Genomic DNA, 21,061 nt, shown 5'->3' with positions numbered 1-21,061 from the left:
CGTTTCCTGTTCGTGAAACAAAGACTGAGGCCATAAAGTAGGTGGCAGGGAGACAAAAATGCTCTGCAACCCACAGCTCAGTGTTATCTCTGGAGTCACAGGTTGGCAAGTCCTTGTTACAGAGCCCATGACCATGCTCTGCCAGGGAGATAGCTACTCTGTGACATAGGGAAACTGCTGCTTCTAAACTACTGAGCAGGCCATCAGGTTTTTCTTAAGTTACATAATAGGCACATAGTGGTGATACCTAGGAAGCCAAATTATATTTCCATCTTGCAAATCAATGAGAAGTTTGGACTAGTAGAATGTAAGGTTTCAGAAAAAGTGAAAATATATACAATATGGAAGATCTAGATTCTGCATTTGGTTTCCCAAGATAAAGCACTCCAAAATTTCCTTTTTCCTTCTTGGTCCTATAAATTTCTTATGGCTAAAGAGTTCTATCCATAAAGATCCTGTCTTTTTAGTGAAAAAGTTAACTTTTTTCAAAAATAAAAACAATCAGGTTTAGTTTTATTTTTGTTTTTAGGTGATGAACATGATGTTTTCTCATTATGAACAAGTTCAAACAGTGAATAAAAATTTGGAGTAAAAACGCATCACCACTGATACCTAAGTAGTAACATTTTAGTTTATCTTTACAGTTATATACATTTTCATTTCTTATTATATGCAGATATTGTACATTGCTAAAGTGGGTTGAGAAGATCCCTTTCAGAAGGAAATAGCAACCCACTCCAGTATTCTTGTCTGGGATATCCCATGGACGGAGGAGCCCGGCAGGCTATATTTCGTGGGGTTGCAAAGAGTAGGACCACAACTTAGTGACTAAACCAAAAACAACAAAATTTTCACTGGTCAATATATCATAAGAGTTATGTTATATCTATTAATACAGCTCTTACTATAACTATATTTCTATTACTAGACGGACCTTTGGTGGCTCAGTGATAAAAAGAATCTCCCTACAGTACAGGAAACACAGGCTTGATCCCTGGGTCAGGAAGATCCCCTGGATGACAACCCACTCCAGTATTCTTGCCTGGAAAATTCGACAGACAGAGGAGCCTGACGGGCTACAGTCCATAGTGTTGCAAAGAGTTGGACTTGACTAAAGCGACTGAGCACAAAGTCATCAATATTTTCCTTTAGTATTTAAATTTTTGACTTTGCTTAGGAATATCTTTTACACCAAAGACTGTAAAATATTACCTTATATTTTCTTCCAATGCCATTATGGTTTTGATATCTATACTATCTCAAAATATTATTATCATTTCTTTTGAATGACTAGACAATTATCCTAGTCCCTTTATACAACAAAGGTAAATCTTAAAATCATAGGAAAAAACCAAAATTATATTTAAATCAAAGACAAATTATTGGGTTATCTGACCAAGACCACAAACATTAGACTCATTTCTCCCCCTTTACCTTGTATTTCATTTGAAAAAAGAATATGGTTTTAATCTTTGGTTAAAATGTGGCTTTTGCCTGGATGTGGAATTTCTTTTTAAAGTCACTGTGGCAGGAGTCAAATACTGAGAATTAACTCAGGGTTTCTTTCCCATTATGACCACAAGGGAAAAGCCCTAGGGACAGCCAGTTAAATATACTTTCTACCTCCTCGACCCTTGGCCTGAATGGGACAGAGAGGGGAGGATTGGCCCCATTTTCCCAATAGGCACAGGGGCTGGTGTCAGGGCAGCCAGATTGGTGTGGGGGTGGCCTGGGACACATCTCTCTGCATCCCTCTGACTTCAGTGCCTGCTGTTGAAACTAACCTGGATAAAAAAAAGAAAAATCTCGAGTACCAGACAGTTATAATCAGCAACATTGAAGAATGTCATATGACCATGGAGGCAGGAGCCAATAAAAAACATTGTCAGAATGTCAGCCTGTCAATACAAGAAAGAGTTAAAATTCTCAAATCCTAATTTGGACTAATGGGGTACATATGAATTTTTAAGACACAAAGCATATCTCCTAGTGGCAGTAAGAATATTTTCATGCCTCACCAATTGTGTTCCTCAGTTTGTTGAATTGTCTAAAGACCCTTTGATGACAGTGAGGGGAAATGAATACAGTAATAATAGGATATATTCCAGTCGTCCCAGCAGTGTCCTTGGATTCATACCAGTGAGAATCTAGCTGCCCACCACAGCTATGCTGCCATTTCAGACCAATCACGGTGTCCCGGTGACATCAGAGGGTCTTAGGAGGGCTGGGGGCGTGGGAGAGGAATTAAGGACACGAAGTGAAAGTATTGTTGCTCCGTTGTATTCGGCTCTTTGTGACCCCGTGGACTGCAGCCCACCAGGCTTCTCTGTCCATGGGATTCTCCAGGCAAGAATACTGGAGTGGGTTGCCATGCCCTTTCTGGGGGAATCTTCTCCACCTAGGGATCCAACCTGGGTCTCCTGCATTGCAGGCAGATTCTTTGCCATCTGAGCCACCAGGGAAGTCAAAGGACACTAACTTCTCTTGAAATAGCTGAGGCAGCAAGCCAGGTACAACGACACCCCCGCATATAAATGAGGCCAGACCCCAACCTTTTCTCTGGGTTCCTAGGGTTTTTTTAATGAGAGGTCTCCAAACAGCCGTAACTTTTCCCCACCTCAAACCAAAGAGGAGTTATGAGACAGACCCCTGACCTGAAATCACAAAGAATGGTTCAGTAAGATGACTCTGGCTTCTCTAAGGTTGTTAATAGGGCTTGTGGGTCTGTGGGATGTTAAGGTGAAGATTTAGGAGACCCTAAGTTTGGAGCTTCAGGGTCCTTGGTTCTGAGTTGGTCCTGGAATCTGCGTTTTATTTATCATGTCTGAAACTGACAGTCCTCTTCCGATCTCTGAGAAACCGAGGCCTTTGCAGGTGTCTTTGTCCAGCTTGGCTCGAGCCCTAATTCTGACAAGTAGGAGGGAACAGTGACTAAGGCTGTAAAGGCAAGAGAGGAAAATGTGCCGTCCAGACTAGGGGTTCCTCTCAAGTTAGTTTGCTAAAGTTTGAATAAGAAAAAAGAGAATGGCTCACAAGGTATTCCCATGGCAGTTGGAATGTTCTGTGTTGCTTTCCATATTCATTAAACTCTGAAGCAAATCCACTTGCCCTCCCATCACCTCTATCCACGTGGAAATAAATAGTCTGGCTTTCAGCAACCCTTACTCTTGTAGGTCTCCTCTTTTAGAAGACACTGAACATGTCAGGAGTTCTGGCCCTTGAGACTGATTCATATGGTCATGAATTTGCATCCCACGCCTGGGAGGAGTGGGAGTGAAGTCACTCCACATTGGGTTTTTGATTAGCTACAGAGCTTTTCTGCCCTATGTCATAGGAAAGACTCTAGAGTTGGCAATGACCATTTATCAGGGAGTTGGAATGTCTGTCAGGATCCCCAGGGAATTGCTAGAAACTTGGATTCTTGCTGAATGGAGCTTACCATATTTGTCCAGCTTTCTCAAAATTAGCAAGCCAGCTCAGGGCAATTCCCAGGGGCTGGGTACAACCCATGTAGTTAATCTTGTTGGAAACAGTGTTTCTAGCATAAAATTATGGGTCATTCAAAAATTCCTCATTCTGTCTTACTATTAGTAGCTGGTCCTTTTCTGATACCTTTATTTTGCAGCCCAATTAATGTGGACAATCACACAGGTTTTGAATATTTAATCCAAGATGGAAACAGGGACCAAAGGGAAAGGAGAACTTGAAGCTCTGAGTAGATCTCAAACTAGAACCAACAAAAATATTTTGCTGCCTAATAAGCATCTTAATAAGATTGAATTTGAGCCTCCAAATCAAGGGTTTTTTTGTTTCTGTTTTGTTTTTTGTTTTGCTTTATTTCTAGAATTAAAATTTATTTGGATTTAAAACATTTTTTACTGGAGTTACAGAACTCTATTCAATACTGTGTAATGGCCTATATGGCAAATTGATGGGTTTTAATTTAGTTCCAGATGCTGCTTTTCTCAAGTCACATTGTTTGATTGGAACAAAGAACAAAAGCTTTGTGGTGGCATTTCAGCTTGTGCTTTGTCCTGCTTCTCTAAAGTGGACATAACTCTCATCTCTCTTGTTGTCCCTTAGTGCTGGAACTTTGCCCGTCACCTTCCGCTGCTTGGAAGAAAATCTGGGGATTGATAAGCGTGTGACTAGATTTGTCCTGCCAGTTGGAGCAACCATTAACATGGATGGTACGGCCCTTTATGAAGCAGTGGCTGCCATCTTTATAGCCCAAATGAATGGCGTCGTCCTAGATGGAGGCCAGATTGTGACCGTGAGGTGAGTGAGGTGGGTGGGCTGAAGCACTGAAACAACCCCTTGCCCTTTTGTCCCTTCCACACTAATTCCACTTCACAGAGGCCACTTCAGTTTCAGTTAATCTGGGTAGAAGGATGGTGAAAGAAATAAAAGAGAAGAGGAATTATTGGCAAGCTCAAAGGGAAGACTGGAAGAGGGATTAAGCAGGCTCACACTAATGTCTTCTGTTTATATTGCCTATGCGAAATTGCTTCAGAAATTTGATATTAATTAATTTTTAACCATCGTGTGATGTTCCAAGGCAGTTACTTCTATGTTTATTTAATAGATGAAGAAGCACAGGCTTCCGGAGCTTGGTAGTTTGTCCGAAGCTGTAATACTGTCAGTAATGAGCCAGAAGGGCTGTTACTGCGACCAGCATCAACTGACTCTGGATCCAGTTTTTCTTAAAATATGCTTCCTTCAGCATTCCAGGGAATGACAGCATAGCTGATAAAGTACTTGGAGGAAGAGATTCCTCAATACAGCACATAACATTTTATTACAAATAAATAGTAATTTTTTTTTGTTTTTTCTAAAGTCATTTTACCTATGTATTTATCATTTTTAAAAATTCAGAAAGAATACTTTTCCAATATGTCATTAAAAACATGCTGCTTCTCTGCAGACTTAAAGATCACGCCTACTTGTATGTATTAATTTATCTAATCCTAACAACCATCCTAGGAGGTATGTACTTGTCTCAGTCAGCTCATGCTGTGTAACAAAATACCACAGACTATTTGGCTCAAACAGAAGATGTTTATTTCTTACAGTTCTGGAGGATGGGAAGTCCAAGATTAAGGTGACAGTGGGTTCAACTCCTGAAGAATGTCCTCTTCCAGATTTGCAAATAACTGCCTTCTAGATGTTCACTCACATGGACTTTCCTCGGTACCTGGAGAGAGACAGCAAGTTCTCTGATGTCTCCTCTCACGAGGGCACTAATCCCACCATAAGAACTCTACCTTCATGACCAAGGCTCCATCTTCAAGTACCATTACATTGGAGATTAGGGCTTCAACAAATGAATTTTGGGAGGACGCACTTCAATCTATAGCAGTACTGTAAAGGAGCCTCAATTTCAAATAATGGGACAATAATCACATATTCTAGGGTGATTGAGAGCACTGTGCCTGATATGTAGTCACCTGTCAATAAATCTTAGCTACTAGTATTATACTGTTATTGATGCTTAATCAGATACAGTACTCCTAGCATATGACGGAAAAATGTGACAGTGATACAGTGAGTGACATGATGTTACTCAGTGGAAAACATGCTTTACGTCAATTATCAAGTCATGTCCTTCTAAGTCATGTAGCCTTCTAAGTCATGTCCTAACAGACTGTGTACAGGACTGCCAACCTCCCTTCCTTTTAAATTCAAAGACAAACCAGCCTCCCTTACTTTAAAATTCAAAGATAAATGGAGCTTTTTAATGTCTCTGAAGTCTCCCATTGATGACGCAACCATGCTTCCCATCAAGCTCACATCATTAGATGAGAACTTGCAAATCGGACCAGGTGATTGAGATTGGGCTTGAATTACTTAAATTTATCCTTTATTTTAATAATGATAGTACTGAGAATTTTCACTGGACAAAGGAGAAAGTTGGCCAGATTTATTTAATACTGGTGCCCCTGGCAAGTTCAACCAAATCTGCTATGTTTGTAGACATCACAAGGGCTATCTCTGGGAGACACCCGCCCCTGCCCCAAGGAGTATATGTTCATATATGTCCATGTGTAGTATATGTATATGTAGTTAGGTAGTTTCCTGGCTGCTACATAGTATATGTAGTTCCAGTTTAGTCAGAGAAAAATAGCCAAGTCTAGCTTCATTGCTGTGCTTCCAAGTACATTTCTCATCTTCTCATTTCCCTGCATGTAGCCGAACAGTGGCCAGGAATTCTCAGCAGATTTGTTAAGTCTTAGAGTTCAATGTGAGGAGGGATCAAGAGACATAAAAAGGCAGCATGGCATTGGAATTGAGCAGACAAGTGCTCAGATCCCAGCAGACTATGTTCAAGCTGAGTGACCCTAAGTTTCTCCACCCATCCAGTTGGTGGTACAACCAGATGTACCTTGCAGGGTTACCGTGAGGTTCTGCTGTGATTAATGTGTGTGCGGCATCTTGTACAACATCCAAAAACCAGCCAGGGGAGTGAGCCAGAGGAGTGGAAGGACGTGAAAAGCGGGAAGGGATAAAGAGAGGGAAGATCTCCGCCCAGGGGCTATTGCAGGACTTAGAGTTCCACAGACACTCCGCCAATGTTCGGGTCTGGGAATAACTGAGATGGAGGAACAGAAAGAGAACCAACTTCCAGGAAGATTTCTTTAAAGAAGTTTGTCTCACACAACCAGGGGGTAACAAGACAACGTGGCCACAGTACCCAGGGATGTGTAAGAGTGACTCATAGAACAGAAGCAACTGAGGTTATAAACAAAACAACCTCAGCCAAGACCGTTGGAACTTGGGAAGTTCCCCTTCCCTGGTGTGTTCTATCCATCTGGGGGAAATGGCTGAGAATTCCCACCTGCCAGCTCTTGGGACTTTAGGGAAGTTTTCATCGCAAAGCGGCCTCATCCTGCCCAGATTTCCCAATGAGAATAAGAATTCACATGTATTAGGGGGAGGGGAATTTGCAGTGTGCCAGCAGCCTCTTCTAAGTGCTTTATTTCTGAGCTCCTGCATACTTCATGAGTGAGACCCCATTGTTATCTCTTGTTTTACAGATAAGGGAATCAAGACACAAAGAGGTTAAGTAAGTTACCCAAAGTCACGTGCTTAATAAGTGGCAGAATTGGGATTTAAAGCTAGGTCGTTCAACTCGAGAACCTTCTCTGATAACCACTACTAATTACTATCTCCTATGACCTAAGTAGAAACCCCCCACTCCAAAAAAATGGAGCTCTTTAAACTCTTACATCAGCTCCATATTGCTGGGGCAGGGTGAAAGCAAAGATGGATTCTAACCCCACTTAGGAGGAGTATCTGTTTTGTGATAAGCCTAAGTAGGGGGTAGGATGGCAATATGGAAAAACCAGTGCAAACCACAAAACCTCCTGGGAACTTTCTTTCCTCATGTGTAAGATTAGGTAAGTTCAGGTTCCTTTTGACTGTAATACCAGGGTTTTGTACATGGACATACCAACTGGCAAACCAGTTTGGGAGTCTGATTCTTTGTTTGAAGCCAGAAGACCTACTACAGAAACTCTATAAAAACTATAAACACACACACACAAAACCAACTTTATATAACCACAGAAAAAGCAGCCCTCTTTTTCTTTTCAGCAGTCAGAAAAGCAAGTTGGGAATCCATATTTTCATAAGCTGTCTATTCAGAAATGACAACTTTTATAAATAGCATCCAGAATAGAGGGAGAAAAAGTCACTGTCCTTTGCTGGACCACAGGGGCCCTCTGGTGTCTAGATGGGGTGCTTGAACCCTAGATTAAACTCGTTTCCAGAGACAACTTCAAAATGGCACTGGGTATGCCCTTGGCGTTCCTTGGAAAGCAAGGAATGAGATGTTTCAGGAGGAAGGTCTCCCATTGTTTTATTATCATTTCTTGGCGCCCTCTTTCTGAATAACGTATTTTCCAGTCCTTGGCAAAATGTCCAGGCATCTAAAGCTTAATGTCATTTGGAATTCTGTCAGTTTGTTTCCCTGATGTCCACTCAACTGAGTCTGGATATTTGCTATTCTGAGTTCCCATGTTAAAGTTGGCAATGACCTCCTCAGGCTCTTGCCACTTAGTCTAGAAGTCTCTGTTTCTCACAGAGACATAGAGACATAAGCAGAAATGAATGCAGTGGTGTTCCTGCGGAAGGGTTAAGGGTGATTTGTTTTTCTTCTTTAGTATTTCCTTGCCTGCATTAGAGCCATGCTTACCTTATTTGAGCCCTGTGATATATTTGGTGAATTGCAAGTCATGATGGGGGCAAGACTCTGATCCATGAATTTGTAAGCTTCCATCAGACTGAGCAAAACCCAAATAGACCCTATTTCCTGGGTCTTGGTACTCCAGATTTCTCTATTCCTTGGGAGGAGAAAGGGATTTTATGACTGCTGGGAAAATTAGAGCTTAAAATTGCCTGCCAGTGATGGTTTTGGCAGGGCTGCTTTCTCTTCCTTTGACCTGACCTTTTTTGTTCTCACAGCCTCACGGCCACACTGGCCAGCGTTGGTGCAGCCAGTATTCCCAGTGCTGGGCTGGTCACCATGCTCCTTATTCTGACGGCTGTAGGCCTGCCGACCGAGGACATCAGCCTGCTGGTGGCTGTGGACTGGCTGCTGTAAGTGTCTGTGTGTGTGGTTCTGCTGGGAATCTGAATACTGCTGCTCAGGGGTGGACAAGATGCAAGGTTGCATCAAGATCTTCTTCGCCAGTCCCCATGACAACACTCTCATTTCCTCCCTCCTTTCTTCCCCCTAACATTTACTAAGTGCCTCTTTGGGAACCAGAGAAGATAAAGAATGTTTGAGAGCTTCAGAGTCTAGTGGAGGAAGCAAATTAATTAAAATACAAAGTTAAAAGCAAAGCTACAAGGGACCAGTTACTGTTGAAGCATGCAGGGGACCTCAAAACTGAGTGAGCTGATTATACTGAGTGAACAAAACACAAAGGAATATACACTGTGTGATTCCATTTATGTGAGGCTCTGGGAAAGATAATATGATCTCCAGCAGTAAAAAGAGATCATATTTGCCTGGGCCCAGAAATAGAGGCATGAGGATTAACTGGGAAGGGCACAAAGAAGGCTTTAGGAGTGATAGAAATGTTCCATAGACACAGGTATGCACAGGTGTTCACATAAATAGAAACTCATGAAAACATCTGCTTAAATGGGTACATTTTATTGTATGTAAATTATACTTCAATAATGTATATTTCTAAATTGCACACACATAGAATAATAGTGATCGAGATAGACCCCCATCCCACACTAGGATGGAAAGGCAGAGTGGAGTAATCAGAAAACAAGGGCAACGGCTACTGAATACTATGAGTCAGCTACAATGAGTCCTTCACGGCTTTCTTTAACAATGCTGAAGATTTGGTGTGATCACTTCCATTTTATAAACAAGAAAAATGAGGTTTAGGGAGAATGAATAGAGATTCAACTCTCGGTCTGCTTGGGTTTGGAGGCTACCACATTCATAGTCATGGCCACATTCAAGTTTCTAAAGGTAGTGGTACCTAAGTTGGATCCTAACAGGTAGGTAGAAGTTACCCAGGTACCCATGGGGCGGGATATAGGACATTCTGGTCGAGGCAAGCCTACACAAAGGCACAGGAGCAACAAATAAAGTGGAGACTTCTGAGTGGTTTGGTATTGTTGGTGCACAAAGTGTAAGGTAGGAAGTGGTGAAAGGTGACGTAAGGTAGACAGCCTCGAGCCCTTGCAGAGATGATTGAACTTGACAGTGTACATGTGGCCCAGCTCGCTTTCCCAGTGAAGGACATTATCCTAGTGTGAGACTCACTATCTGTTCCCAAAGGTGGGTCAGTCTCTCCCGATGGCCCCCATTAGGAGGCTGGCATATTCTTGCCAAGGTCTTACTGGGGCTCTGGTGTTCTATGGGATGTACACTGATACTTCCAGTCCAGTCCTGGCACTTCATGACAGGGGCCAGCCCTTGGCTTCAGAGTCAGAGGCTCGGAATGACGAGTGCAGAGATCCAAAGTGCTCACACTTAATTTTGTAAAATTGCCCTACCTGCCAGCAGCAATTTTTCTGACATTTATTGACACAGATTTTAAGAGTCAGAAGCCACATTTTATGGACTTGAGTTCCTCCATGCTAAAGAGGTTCCACTTCTCTACAAGCACCCTTCCAAAGAGAGAAACGTGCAGGTGGCCAAAGGCAAGAAGGACATCTTGGCAGGTCAGAGGGAAGCCTGGTCTTTCCAGAAAACTTGCCTGTTCTTGAGGTTTAGTTGGAAATGAGAAGTGGACAGAATCTGTTCAGCCCAGGAGGGACACGGATCTTCCTGGCTCGTTCTTCTGTCACCAGAGAAATGCCCTGGAAATGCCTTTCATGGGAGATGAGTCTCTCTCAAAGGGGGTAGAGGGACGTTAGCGCTAGTTTGGTGGTTCTCTGTGCCCTGCGCTGGCCCCAAGCGGCAGACTTTCTCATGACGTCCATCCAAACAAGGCAGTTATGGGGGCAACTGAGATTGGTTGGTGGGTTTGGTGGAAGGATTTAGAGAAAATAGGATAAGAGAGACTAAGGGGTGGGGTCGGTTTTGGTTAGGAGGAGGACAAAGTGGAAATAAAGATGTTGGCAACTGTTGGGGACAGAGCACACAGCAGGAATTCAGTAAATGCATGCTAAAGTAAGCTGCATTTGTGATAACACACAGAGCTGCTTTGTGATAACCAGGGGCCTTTCCACCCCTGAGGAATGACAGAAGAAGCTCTTAAAGTCCCAGCTGCTTCCCTTGGGCCTTGAGCCTCCTCTACCTCTTTGACCTTTGAACTTATGTTGTTAGGGTCCTTTGCCTGCTCCAGCTACATCGTCTACTCTCTTCTTGGACTTGTTGCCAAGGCCTGAAATCCACCATTAGAGATTTATCTCTGTAGCAATGATTAGTATAGATGCTGCCCCCCATTATAATGCAAATTCATGTAAGTGGAAAAATGCACTTGTTTTATCAGGAATGAAGAAAAGGAGCTGATATTTGGTCGGTACCACCGTGCTCTTTACCTTGGTTTACAGTTAATCGATAAAGGGCACAGTGGTGCGTTTCACAGGTGAGGAAGCTGAGTGTCCAAAAGCACAGGGCAGCCTGTGTGGCTAGGTCAGGGCCCTGCACACCACCCCACACAGTTTCCTAGTTGGAACCCAGGAGGAGGCGCAAAGCGGTCCAGAATCAGAGAGGTTGGGAAAAGCAAGCTGATTCGGGGCACCCCTCGTTTTGCATACTAACAAGAGAATTTTTTGTCTGACTTGTTTTTTTTCCCCTCTCTCAGGATTAAAAACAAAACAAAACAAGGAGGTTAAGTGGGGACAAAGAGGGTACAATGTAGGTCTTAGCCACTCTTAGACTTCAAGTCCTCCGGCCTCCTTGGAGCAGTCATTGTGGGCTGGTCTTCCTGGCAGTCATCTTCCAAGCCTCTTGGAGGCTCATGAAACATGCACAACCCTGCCTCCTCCTGACCTAAATGTCAGCAAATGGGCGCTCACAGGCTCACACCTGCACCCTGAGCAAGGTGTCCTCATTCTGGAGGTGAAACATGCTAGCAGGAGGGAGTTGGCTGAACAACAGCAAAAACACGATGATCCGTTTGGATTAACTATTGATGAGATTACATATGAGAAAACATCATTGCAGGCTGCAACTGGAAAGGGTAGAGTGATTGAAGAACTCGCTTCTAGTTCTGGGGTCTGATCTCAGAAAGAAAGAGGCTCTGTGATCAAGGGGAGAAAGGCAGAGGCGGGAGCCCCATGTCTGAACTCTGCACCTACTCATGGTGGGACTGGGGGCTAGTTACTTACTTTCTGGATTCAACTGTGTCATGTGGACAGTGGGAACAGTAAACCTACCAGCTTGAAAGCACAGTCTAGACCCCGTGCCCTTGAATGCCCTTCCACTTTTAAGACCCAGACTAGGATTCTGCTGGGGATGGATGTTTATATACAAATGAGCATGAACATTCCTTTTCAGAAGCAAAGAAAAAGGGAGGGTAGAGGATCCTGGGAAAGTGTGTAGGGGTCTGTAGCTAGGTCAGATCTGCTTTGAATTAGTAACGGTTCCACATTCTTTCTCACCAACAAGAGGAGTTCTGGAAACACGCTCTTGGTCATGGGCTCCATGGCTGTGGGATGCCCTTCAGTGTGTGAGTGGGGCAGGGGGATGAGTTGAGAGAAGGGTGCAGGGGGCTTTGGTTTTTCCCTGCTGATGTAGTCTGTGCAGGAGACAAAGAAAAGCAGGACGTTTCTTTTCCTTCCCAGGTTTGTGAGGTTTGTAAGCTTTCATAACTCTAGCAATTTTTCAATTTAGAACCAAACAAAGCCCACAGTGACATTTAACGTGCCATGCTGTTTGCCAACTGCTGGAGGTCAGCCAGCCACATTATTGCCTGCCAAGCCCTGGATGATTTTCAATGAGCAGGCTTAGCTGCTCTGTAAATGTCATGGTGAAAACCAAGATTCTGGGCTCTGAAAGTATCTGAGTCCTAGAACACCGGATGGGAGGGGCTGGTAAAATCAGAACCTCCCCCAGGGTCCAAGAAGCCCTTTGCGTCAGGAGTCCTTGGCAGATATTTATGAGTCCTTGCTGACATCCCCCCTGTCTCTGAGGCGTCAGGATGGAAGGAAAACTGGGGGATCAGTACCAGGCTTGCTAGCTTAGTCACTCAGTCATGTCTGACTCTTTGCAACCCCATGGACTGTAGCCTGCCAGGCTCCTCAGTCCATGTGATTTTCCAGGCAAAAATACTGGAGTGGGTTGCCATTTCCTCCTCCAGAGAAATCTGTATCTGGCTGTGCTCAATTAATTGTAAACACTGATGCTCTCAGACCAGCCAGGGACCGACCCAGGGATTGAACCCACGTCTCAGTCTGTCTCCTACATTGCAGGTGGGTTCTTTACCACCAGCGCCTGCCAGGAAGCCAGTACCAGGGAAAGGTGATAAATAACTGAGTCAGACCACAGGTGGGAAAAGGAAAGAAGATGGACCTATGGCCCGCTTCTCACATAGGACTGCTGGTGAGATTGTTTCTGGGGACGTATTTGCTCATTGGGGACATAGTTGAGTTCTTTCCTTATAAGGAAGCCAAAGGGGGCCTCCACCCTTCAGGGGGCACCCTGAAGTTCCCCCATTCGCCCCCCCAGAGGGAATAGAACTTTGGTTCTCAAACTTGAGTGTGCACTCAACCTACTGGAGAGTCAGAAGATCTGGGGAGGGCCCAAGAAGTGGCTTGGCTAATAAGTTCCCAGAGGATGCTGATGCTCAATCCAGGGACCTCACCTGCAGAAGCAATGGAGCAGAGGTAGAGAAGGGGGAGCAGGAGTTCCTGACTGTGGTATGTGAACATCTCTACTCTTTTCTGAGCTCCAGTTGATATTGGGGGTATCCATTCAATGAAAGGAGATCAAGAGGACACCAGACTCTAATAACTGATACTCAGTGTCAGACGTTGTTCTACATGTGTCATTTGGACTTGTTGAAAAAGTTGCAGCACATTGTGAGGCAGCTTGTAATACTATCCCTGTTTTACACTTAAGAAAACTGAGGCTTAGAGCAGAGAAATATATCCCAATTTGGTAGGTCTTAAAGGGCCAGTGGTCATGTATGGATGTGAGAGTTGGACTGTGAAGAAAGCTGAGTGCCGAAGAATTGATGCTTTTGAACTGTGGTGCTGGAGAAGACTGTTGAGAGTCCCTTGGACTGCAAGGAGATCCAACCAGTCCATTCTAAGGGAGATCAGTCCTGGGTGTTCATTGGAAGGACTGATGCTAAAGCTGAAACTCCAGTACTTTGGCCACCTCATGCGACAAGTTGACTCATGGTAAAGACTCTGATGCTGGGAAGGATTGGGGGCAGGAGGAGACGGGGACGACAGAGAATGAGATGGCTGGATGGCATCACCGACTCGATGGACATGAGTTTGAGTGAACTCCGGGAGTTGGTGATGGACAGGGAGGCCTGGCGTGCTGTGATTCATGGGGTTGCAAAGAGTCGGACATGACTGAGCGACTGAACTGAACTGAACTGAAAGGGTTGAGCTAGGATTTAAACCCAAACCATCTGGCTATTCCCTGGGTGTCCCAGGCTTGCCCATCTGCATTTTCATTATCTCATTTAAGACATGCACACATGCATATTTATACACACTTAGCTGAGGTCACCCCCACTCTGTGTATGGTGGGAAAGAAAACCAATTCCTATGCATACCATACCTCTGAAGAGTCTACGGGTTTATGTTCCAGTCTTTCGCTTCAATTTCCTGCTTCCACTGACTTCTCTTTTCTACATCTTACCTCATCTTTCATTTTTTGGTCATCCTTTAGCATGCCAGCCTTACCCTTTTTGATTAAGTACTTCTCTTCCCTGCCAAAGTGTTCCTGACTCAACGCAGTGTAATTCCCCATCGAAGGAGTGGCGTGGAAGTGGGTCACATTTTAATGCATCACAAAAGAAGTATATATATATATGCTCATGGAAAGATTAGAGGAGGGACCAAGCTCAGAAGAGCTATAAAATGAGAAAGAAAAATCTCCTTTTGCTTGCAGCTGCATCTTGAAAAAGAGCAGAATATGAGACTCCCCAAAATGCCAGTTAGCATGTGGCTTATTTCAAGCTGAAAGTGGTCAGGACCCATCAGATTAAGGACAAGCTTTTCAACTCCTCCTTAACTGACTGAAAGGATTTAGAAGGAAGCCTATACCAGGACGAACTCTATTACCAGAGAGGACTTTTTCACTGGAGAGGCTTATCTGCATGGCCGGGCAAACATTTGTTTACCAAATATTTGCTCTTCCTGTGAGTCGTCTTCCTCTCCTTTCAAGCCCCAGACCCTTGTCCCCTTCCTTCCCTCAATTACCTGACTGCCTTTGAGTCTCCTATTTTATTAAGGCTCTGCTGCTGCTGCTGCTGCTGCGTCACTTCAGTCGTGTCCGACTCTGTGTGACCCCATAGACGGAAGCCCACCAGGCTCCCCCATCCCTGGGATTCTCCAGGCAAGAACACTGGAGTGGGTTGCCATTTCCTTCTCCAATGTGTGAAAGTGAAAAGGGAAAGTGAAGTCGCTCAGTCGTGTCTGACCCTCAGCGACCCCACGGACTGCAGCCTACCAGGCTCCTCCATCCATGGGATTTTCTAGGCAAGAGTACTGGAGTGGCTTGCCATTGCCTTATTAAGGCTCAGGCATATACAAAATTACATTTTCCCATTAATCTCTTGTGTAGACTTAATTATTAGACCAGCCAAAGAGTCTAGAAGGGAAGAAGGGAATTTTTTTTCTTCCCCTATAATCTCTTGTTTCTCTTGTATCAGAATAATAATTTATGGAAAGTAAAACCTTGAGAACAGGCATCTGTTTTCTTTTTGAAGCATCCTTTGGTGCACCCACCCCTGGGAGTCTCTTCCTGCACCTGTTGAGTTCCAGTCTCTGCCTACCTGGCTGGCGCTCTTCACTCCCCACCTCTGTGTCTTTCCTCGGTTCTCAAGACCCTGCTCTCACTTTCCTCTGCCAGGGAATCTGGGCTGTGTCTCCCTCTTCATTCCTCTAGATCTCACCCCGTGCCCTAACTTTTCACCAGTGAAATAGCCAACCGGAGGTTTGGTGAACAGAAGGCAGTTCCCTTTCTAGAGTTAATCTGCTTCCACTTCTTAAACAATGCTCCATCCCCACCCTGCCTCCTTCACAAACCCGCTTAGCTCCTTTCCAACCCCCCTCCCCTCCTGCCCGTGTCATAAACGAATACAACATGGTGTCCACTCTGAACGGGCTTATAGTCTGGTAAGATGTGGGGACAGATTTGGTTAGAAAATCCTAACAGAGGTAGGTACAGAGGAGGAACATGTAAGATGTGATGAAGGAATAAGAGAGGAAGTGATTTGCTCCCCTTTGTGCTTGGACCAATGATGATGGTGGTGATGCAGTTAAGGTTGAGCACTGAATTTCAGTCAGCTGCTCTGCAAAGGCTTTTATAGGCAGTTTGGTCCGAGACCTTTCAGAGGTTGAGTACTTCTATGTGTTCAGTTCAATTCAGTTCAGTTCAGTCGCTCAGTCGTGTCCGACTCTTTGCGACCCCATGAATCACAGCACGCCAGGCCTCCCTGTCCATCACCAACTCCCGGAGTTCACTCAAACTCATGTCCATCGAGTCGGTGATGCCATCCAGCCATCTCATTCTCCGTCGTCCCCGTCTCCTCCCACCCCCAATCCCTCCCAGCATCAGAGTCTTTTCCAGTGAGTCAACTCGTCGCATGAGGTGGCCAAAGTATTGGAGTTTCAGGTGGTTGTTATCTTCTCAACATGCTTGGAAGTGGATATTGCTTTCCATATTTTACAAATGAGAAAACTGAGCAGAAAAACTAAACAACCTTCTCTGCTGGAGCCAGGACTGCAATCCAGGCTCGAATCCAACATTCAGTGTTTCTGTGGTTCCTTCTCCCTTTCCCTAATCCCATGTGGTCTGAGCCCTTAGATGCCCAGAATAGTGCCAGCCTTCTAAAGGTCTGGGGTCTCAGGGGACCCCTCTGCCACACTGTGCACCCTGCATTCTTAGAGGCAGACACAATGGTTTGTTTCTATGAGTAGTAGACTGCTGTTGCTGCTGCTAAGTCGCTTCAGTCATGTCCGACTCTGTGCGACCCCACAGATGGAAGCCCACCAGGCTCCCCTGTCCCTGGGATTCTCCAAGCAAGAATACTGGAATGGGCTGACTCCTATCAAATTGCCAATAGTTGGCCTTTCTGAAAGAAAGTGAAAATTGCTCAGTCTGACTCTTTGCGACCCCATGGACTTTATAGTCCATGGAATTCTCCAGGCCAGAATACTGGAGTAGGTAGCCTTTCCCTTCTCCAGGGAATCTTCCCAACCCAGGGATCGAACCCAGGTCTTTACCAGCTGAGCCAGAAGGGAAGCCCAAGAATACTGGAGTGGGTCATTGGCCTTTCTAGACTTATAAAAATGGGAGTGTCATAAGTGACCCTGGATCTGTTCTGAGAATAAGACTTTCAGACAATCCCACCATCTTCCTGCCAGAAGATTTAGACTGAGAGAAGGAGAAAGAGAGAGCCCCTTGGCAATTGTTTTTCTTCTAGAAACCCGACCCAGTGCCTCAGCATGAAGGAACTTCATCAAGTCCCCATTTTGGTATTGATTCCTGGTAACTCCAAAGAATAGCTATATCATTTTGTGAATTCATTCAGTTGAAAGCTCACGTCTTTCCCCTTCTCACAGTCTGGACATGCCATACCCAGACCAGAGAATAACAGGAAGCACTCTAAAATTCTTTTTATGAAGCAGCCTAAAAATCTCCTGAGATCAGCGGGGTTTCATGAACAGTTGGGGCTGTTGGGAGAGAAAATGAAAGCATTTGTCTGTGGAGAAATTTTCCACACGTGAGCCATAAATCCCCATATCCTGCTCTTGGCTAGAGTCGGGCTTCCCCAGAGCTGGTCGGATATTTCGCTGGTGGCCTCGAAAGCAAACCCAAATTCCTCTCTCCTGCCTGCCTTTACCGTTCTGTCTCCTCAGCTTCTCAGTCAGTCATCTTGAATAAGTTGGTTCTACACAGTGTTCCCCTCTTCCTTATCTCTCATTTAAGCTTCTTCCAATAGAGAGCTGGCTTCTGGCCCTGCCTGTGTACTGAAGCTGCCCTTGCCAGGCTGATCATGGCCTCCTCATTGCTGAAACCAAGAGGCACTTCTTTTCTTTATCTTACCCGACCTCAGGCAGTCATGGGTGCTTCCCCAACCCTCTTCCAAATTCCTGCCACCTTTGCAGGCTCTTGTTCCTTTGCTCATTCCTTAACTATTTTGTCTTCCTCAGGGCTCTGGACTAGATTATCTGCTTGTTTCACTCTACTTTCTCTGCAGGGATGAACTGAACCTGCCTTGGCACTCACCCCTGGCCTCTTTAGGTGTTGACTCTTCATTCACTACCTTCAGCTCAGATATCTCACCTGAACTTTGGTCCATATTCCCAGTCATTTGCGGGACATTTTCCCCTTGGCTGGGTCACAGTCCTCACATTTGGCACATTTATGCTGACACCAGAATCTTTTTCCTCCCAACCAGTTATGCCCTCTACATATGGTAAGCCTTGTCCTTTGGTTGCCCAAACCAGAAACTGGAGAGGAATTATGACTCTTTTTTTTTTTCCCTTTTCCATAATCAATCAGTCCTCAAGTCCTGTAATCCTGTCTCTTGGTTCTTGTTGTTAAGTCGCTAAGTCATGTCCAGCTCTTTGCGACCCCATGGATTGCAATGCACCAGGCTTCCCTGTCCTTCACTGTCCCCTGGAGTTTGCTCATATTCATGTCCGCTGAGTCAGTGATGCTGTCTAACTCTCTTTCAGGTTCATCTTTCTCTGTATCTACTACGTCTTTACTAAGCAGATTTTGCTCTTTCAGTCTTGCCATTCTTTATAGTGAAACAAGTGTGATGCTTCCCTTCCATGGCTCCCCGTCACACTTGGGATAAAGTCCTAACTCTTGCACTTGACTGATAAAGCCATACATGATTTGGTCAGTCCTTTCCTTCTGCTCCCACTGTACTCATTAGCCATCCTGAATGCTCCTGAGAGTACCTGCCTCTTAGATTACACATGTATTAGTTCTCTTCTCTCTAGCTCATTATCTCAGATCCATCCTTGGTGCCTGACTCAAGACATTTCGATTCAAGCCATTGATGCGACCCCAGTGTAAATAAAGTGCCCTGTCTACAAAACCCAAGAACATCCAGTACTCATTCCTATTAGAATATTTATCTTATTCTAGTGGAGGATACAGACAAGTAAAGAGAGTGTGAGTTTTTACAGAAAAGAGAGCATAGGAAGGGTCTTTTCTTGTTCTTTACTGCTTGGACACGGCATAGTTCACACACTAAAATGCTTATTATGTATTTGTTGAATGAATCAATAAACTGTTGGGTTGGTCAAAAAGTTATTGAGAACTTTCCATAAGATAGTATGGAAAAACCCAAATGAACTTTTTGGCCAACCCAATAACAAAGAGCTCAGCAAGTATTAGAGTCCACATTCTTATTTTGTTTCCACTTAACCATTTTCATACTTAGCCATTTTTCAAATCAGGGCTATCTGGCTCCTGAGTGCTTTGTGTCATATGGTGGACAGTAGATTCTAGAGTCACTTTGCCTGTGTCCAGATTTGGTTCTGTGGCTCTATGAGGGTGTGTGACTTTGCAAAGTCACTTAATCTCTTTCAACCTCAGTGTTTCCATCTCTTAAATTTGGATAATAGCCCTTCTTATAGAGTTATGGTGAGGATTAAATAAGGTAATATCTATAAAGTGTATTCCTATTCATATAAATATGAGGAATCATCATATTTCAACATCACCATCAGGCTTCCCTGGTTGCATGGGGTGGCAACGAGTTGGACACAGCTTAGCAACTAAACAGCAACAACTGTCATCATCACCACCACCATTACTTTGATCCCTCTTTTTGCCAATAAGACAGATTCTTCTGGGCCATGAGATGAGTGGGTATTCAGAGCATTCTTCTTGAAGGCTTTAGTTCTCTTTGGAAACAATTGTCCAGGAGTGTTGGGTGTACAGTTCAGAGCATAGGCCAAGAGGGATGGGAAGTAGAGTTGAAAAACAAAAAGTAGCCTACAACTCTCTGAGGAACAAATAACTCAGTTGGTTAGCTGGGAGTGATGCCTTAGGAATTGGCCTATAAATAGGGTTGATATTTTAAGGGGAGATAGGAACTTAACCAGGCATGTTTGGACGGTCTGCCTAGGAGCTGCCCAAAGAATATATGAATTCACTTAATGAGATTAATAGTAACAGTGAAAATGTTAGTCACTCAGTTGTGTCTGATTCTTTGAAATCCCCTGGATGGTAGCCCTCCAGTCTCCTGTCTATGGAACTCTCCAGGCAAGAATACTGGAGTGGGTTGCCATTCCCTTCTCCAGGAGATCTTCCAGAGCCAGGGATTAAATCCAGGTTTCCTGCATTGCAGGCAGATTCTTTACCATCTGAGCCACCAGGGAAGCCCAATGATGATGGTAGCTCACATTTATGTGAACAGGAATATACCTAATAGATACCACCTTATTTAATTCTCGCCATAATTCTATTAGAAATAAATGTATACGTCATGCAATAATTAATGTTTTGTGAAGTCGCTCAGTCATCTCCGACTCTTAGTGACCCCATGGACTGCAGTCTACCAGGCTCCTCCATCCATGGGATTTTCCAGGCAAGAGTACTGGAGTGGGGTGCCATTGCCTTCTCCGAATGTTTTGTGAGTTCTCATTAAATGTCTGTAACTATTCTAAGCATTTTGTTATTTTATTTAATCTTCACAACAACCCTTATGTAGGGAACATATTTTTTAATTATTATTATTATTTCCATTTTATAGATGAGACAACCAAGGCTCACAAACATGAAGTATGATTAGGGTTGTCCAACAGGTAAAGGGAGAAGCTGGCGTTTGAATCCAAGACAGCTTGCCTCCAGAGTTCAAGCTTTTCCTTTCTTTCCTTCTTTCTTTTTGGTTGCTCTGGGTCTTCATTGCTGCATGCAGGCTTTCTCTAGTTGCAGGGAATGGGGGTTACTATTCACTTCATTGCGTGGATTTCTCATCCCCCGGCTTCTCTTGTTGCAGAGCACAGGCTCTAGGCATGCAGGCTTCAGTGGTTGTGGCTCATGGGCTTAGTTTCTTGGGTGCATGTGGGATCTTCCTAGACCAGGGATCTAACCCGTGTCCCTTGCATCGGCAGGCAAATTCTTATCCACTGTGTCACCAGGGAAGTCCCAGGCTTTTTCTTATTACTTATTCCTTCTCATCTCCTTATACTGGGGCTCCTTAGTGATCTCCACGACAAGTGCCTGAGTCTGCAGATGACCTCAAGACTCAGTGTTCATTCATGTTAAGACTATCACTCTGAAGTAGATTCTCTAAAGCAGAAGGGAGGGCAAGAACCTTCTCAGATATAGAGATGTCCCTGAGAGTTGAAGCGGGCTGTGATCTGTATTTTTTTCATGGACAGTATCTTCCTGCTCGAAACCAGAAGGACAGCTGGCTCCCAAACTCCTTGCAAG

At 44.4% G+C, this 21,061-nt stretch overlaps 1 protein-coding gene across 1 annotated transcript in view; it reads left to right on the top strand.

The window, feature by feature from the left end:
* SLC1A2 (solute carrier family 1 member 2) overlaps positions 1 to 21,061 on the top strand; it is a 64,475-nt gene that overhangs the window by 27,066 nt on the left and 16,348 nt on the right. Inside the window, exons 7-8 of the mRNA XM_055423842.2 lie at positions 4,084 to 4,278; positions 8,464 to 8,598. Coding sequence (XP_055279817.1) covers positions 4,084 to 4,278; positions 8,464 to 8,598 — 330 coding nt within the window. The remainder of the gene's footprint in view (positions 1 to 4,083; positions 4,279 to 8,463; positions 8,599 to 21,061) is intronic.

The sequence above is a fragment of the Moschus berezovskii genome, chromosome 14 (assembly GCF_049115385.1).
Source record: "Moschus berezovskii isolate FMDL1 chromosome 14, NW_MosBer_1.0, whole genome shotgun sequence".
NCBI lineage: Eukaryota > Metazoa > Chordata > Mammalia > Artiodactyla > Moschidae > Moschus > Moschus berezovskii.
The sequence above is the reverse complement of the archived record's forward strand: the minus strand, read 5'-3'. Positions and strand labels throughout refer to the sequence as shown.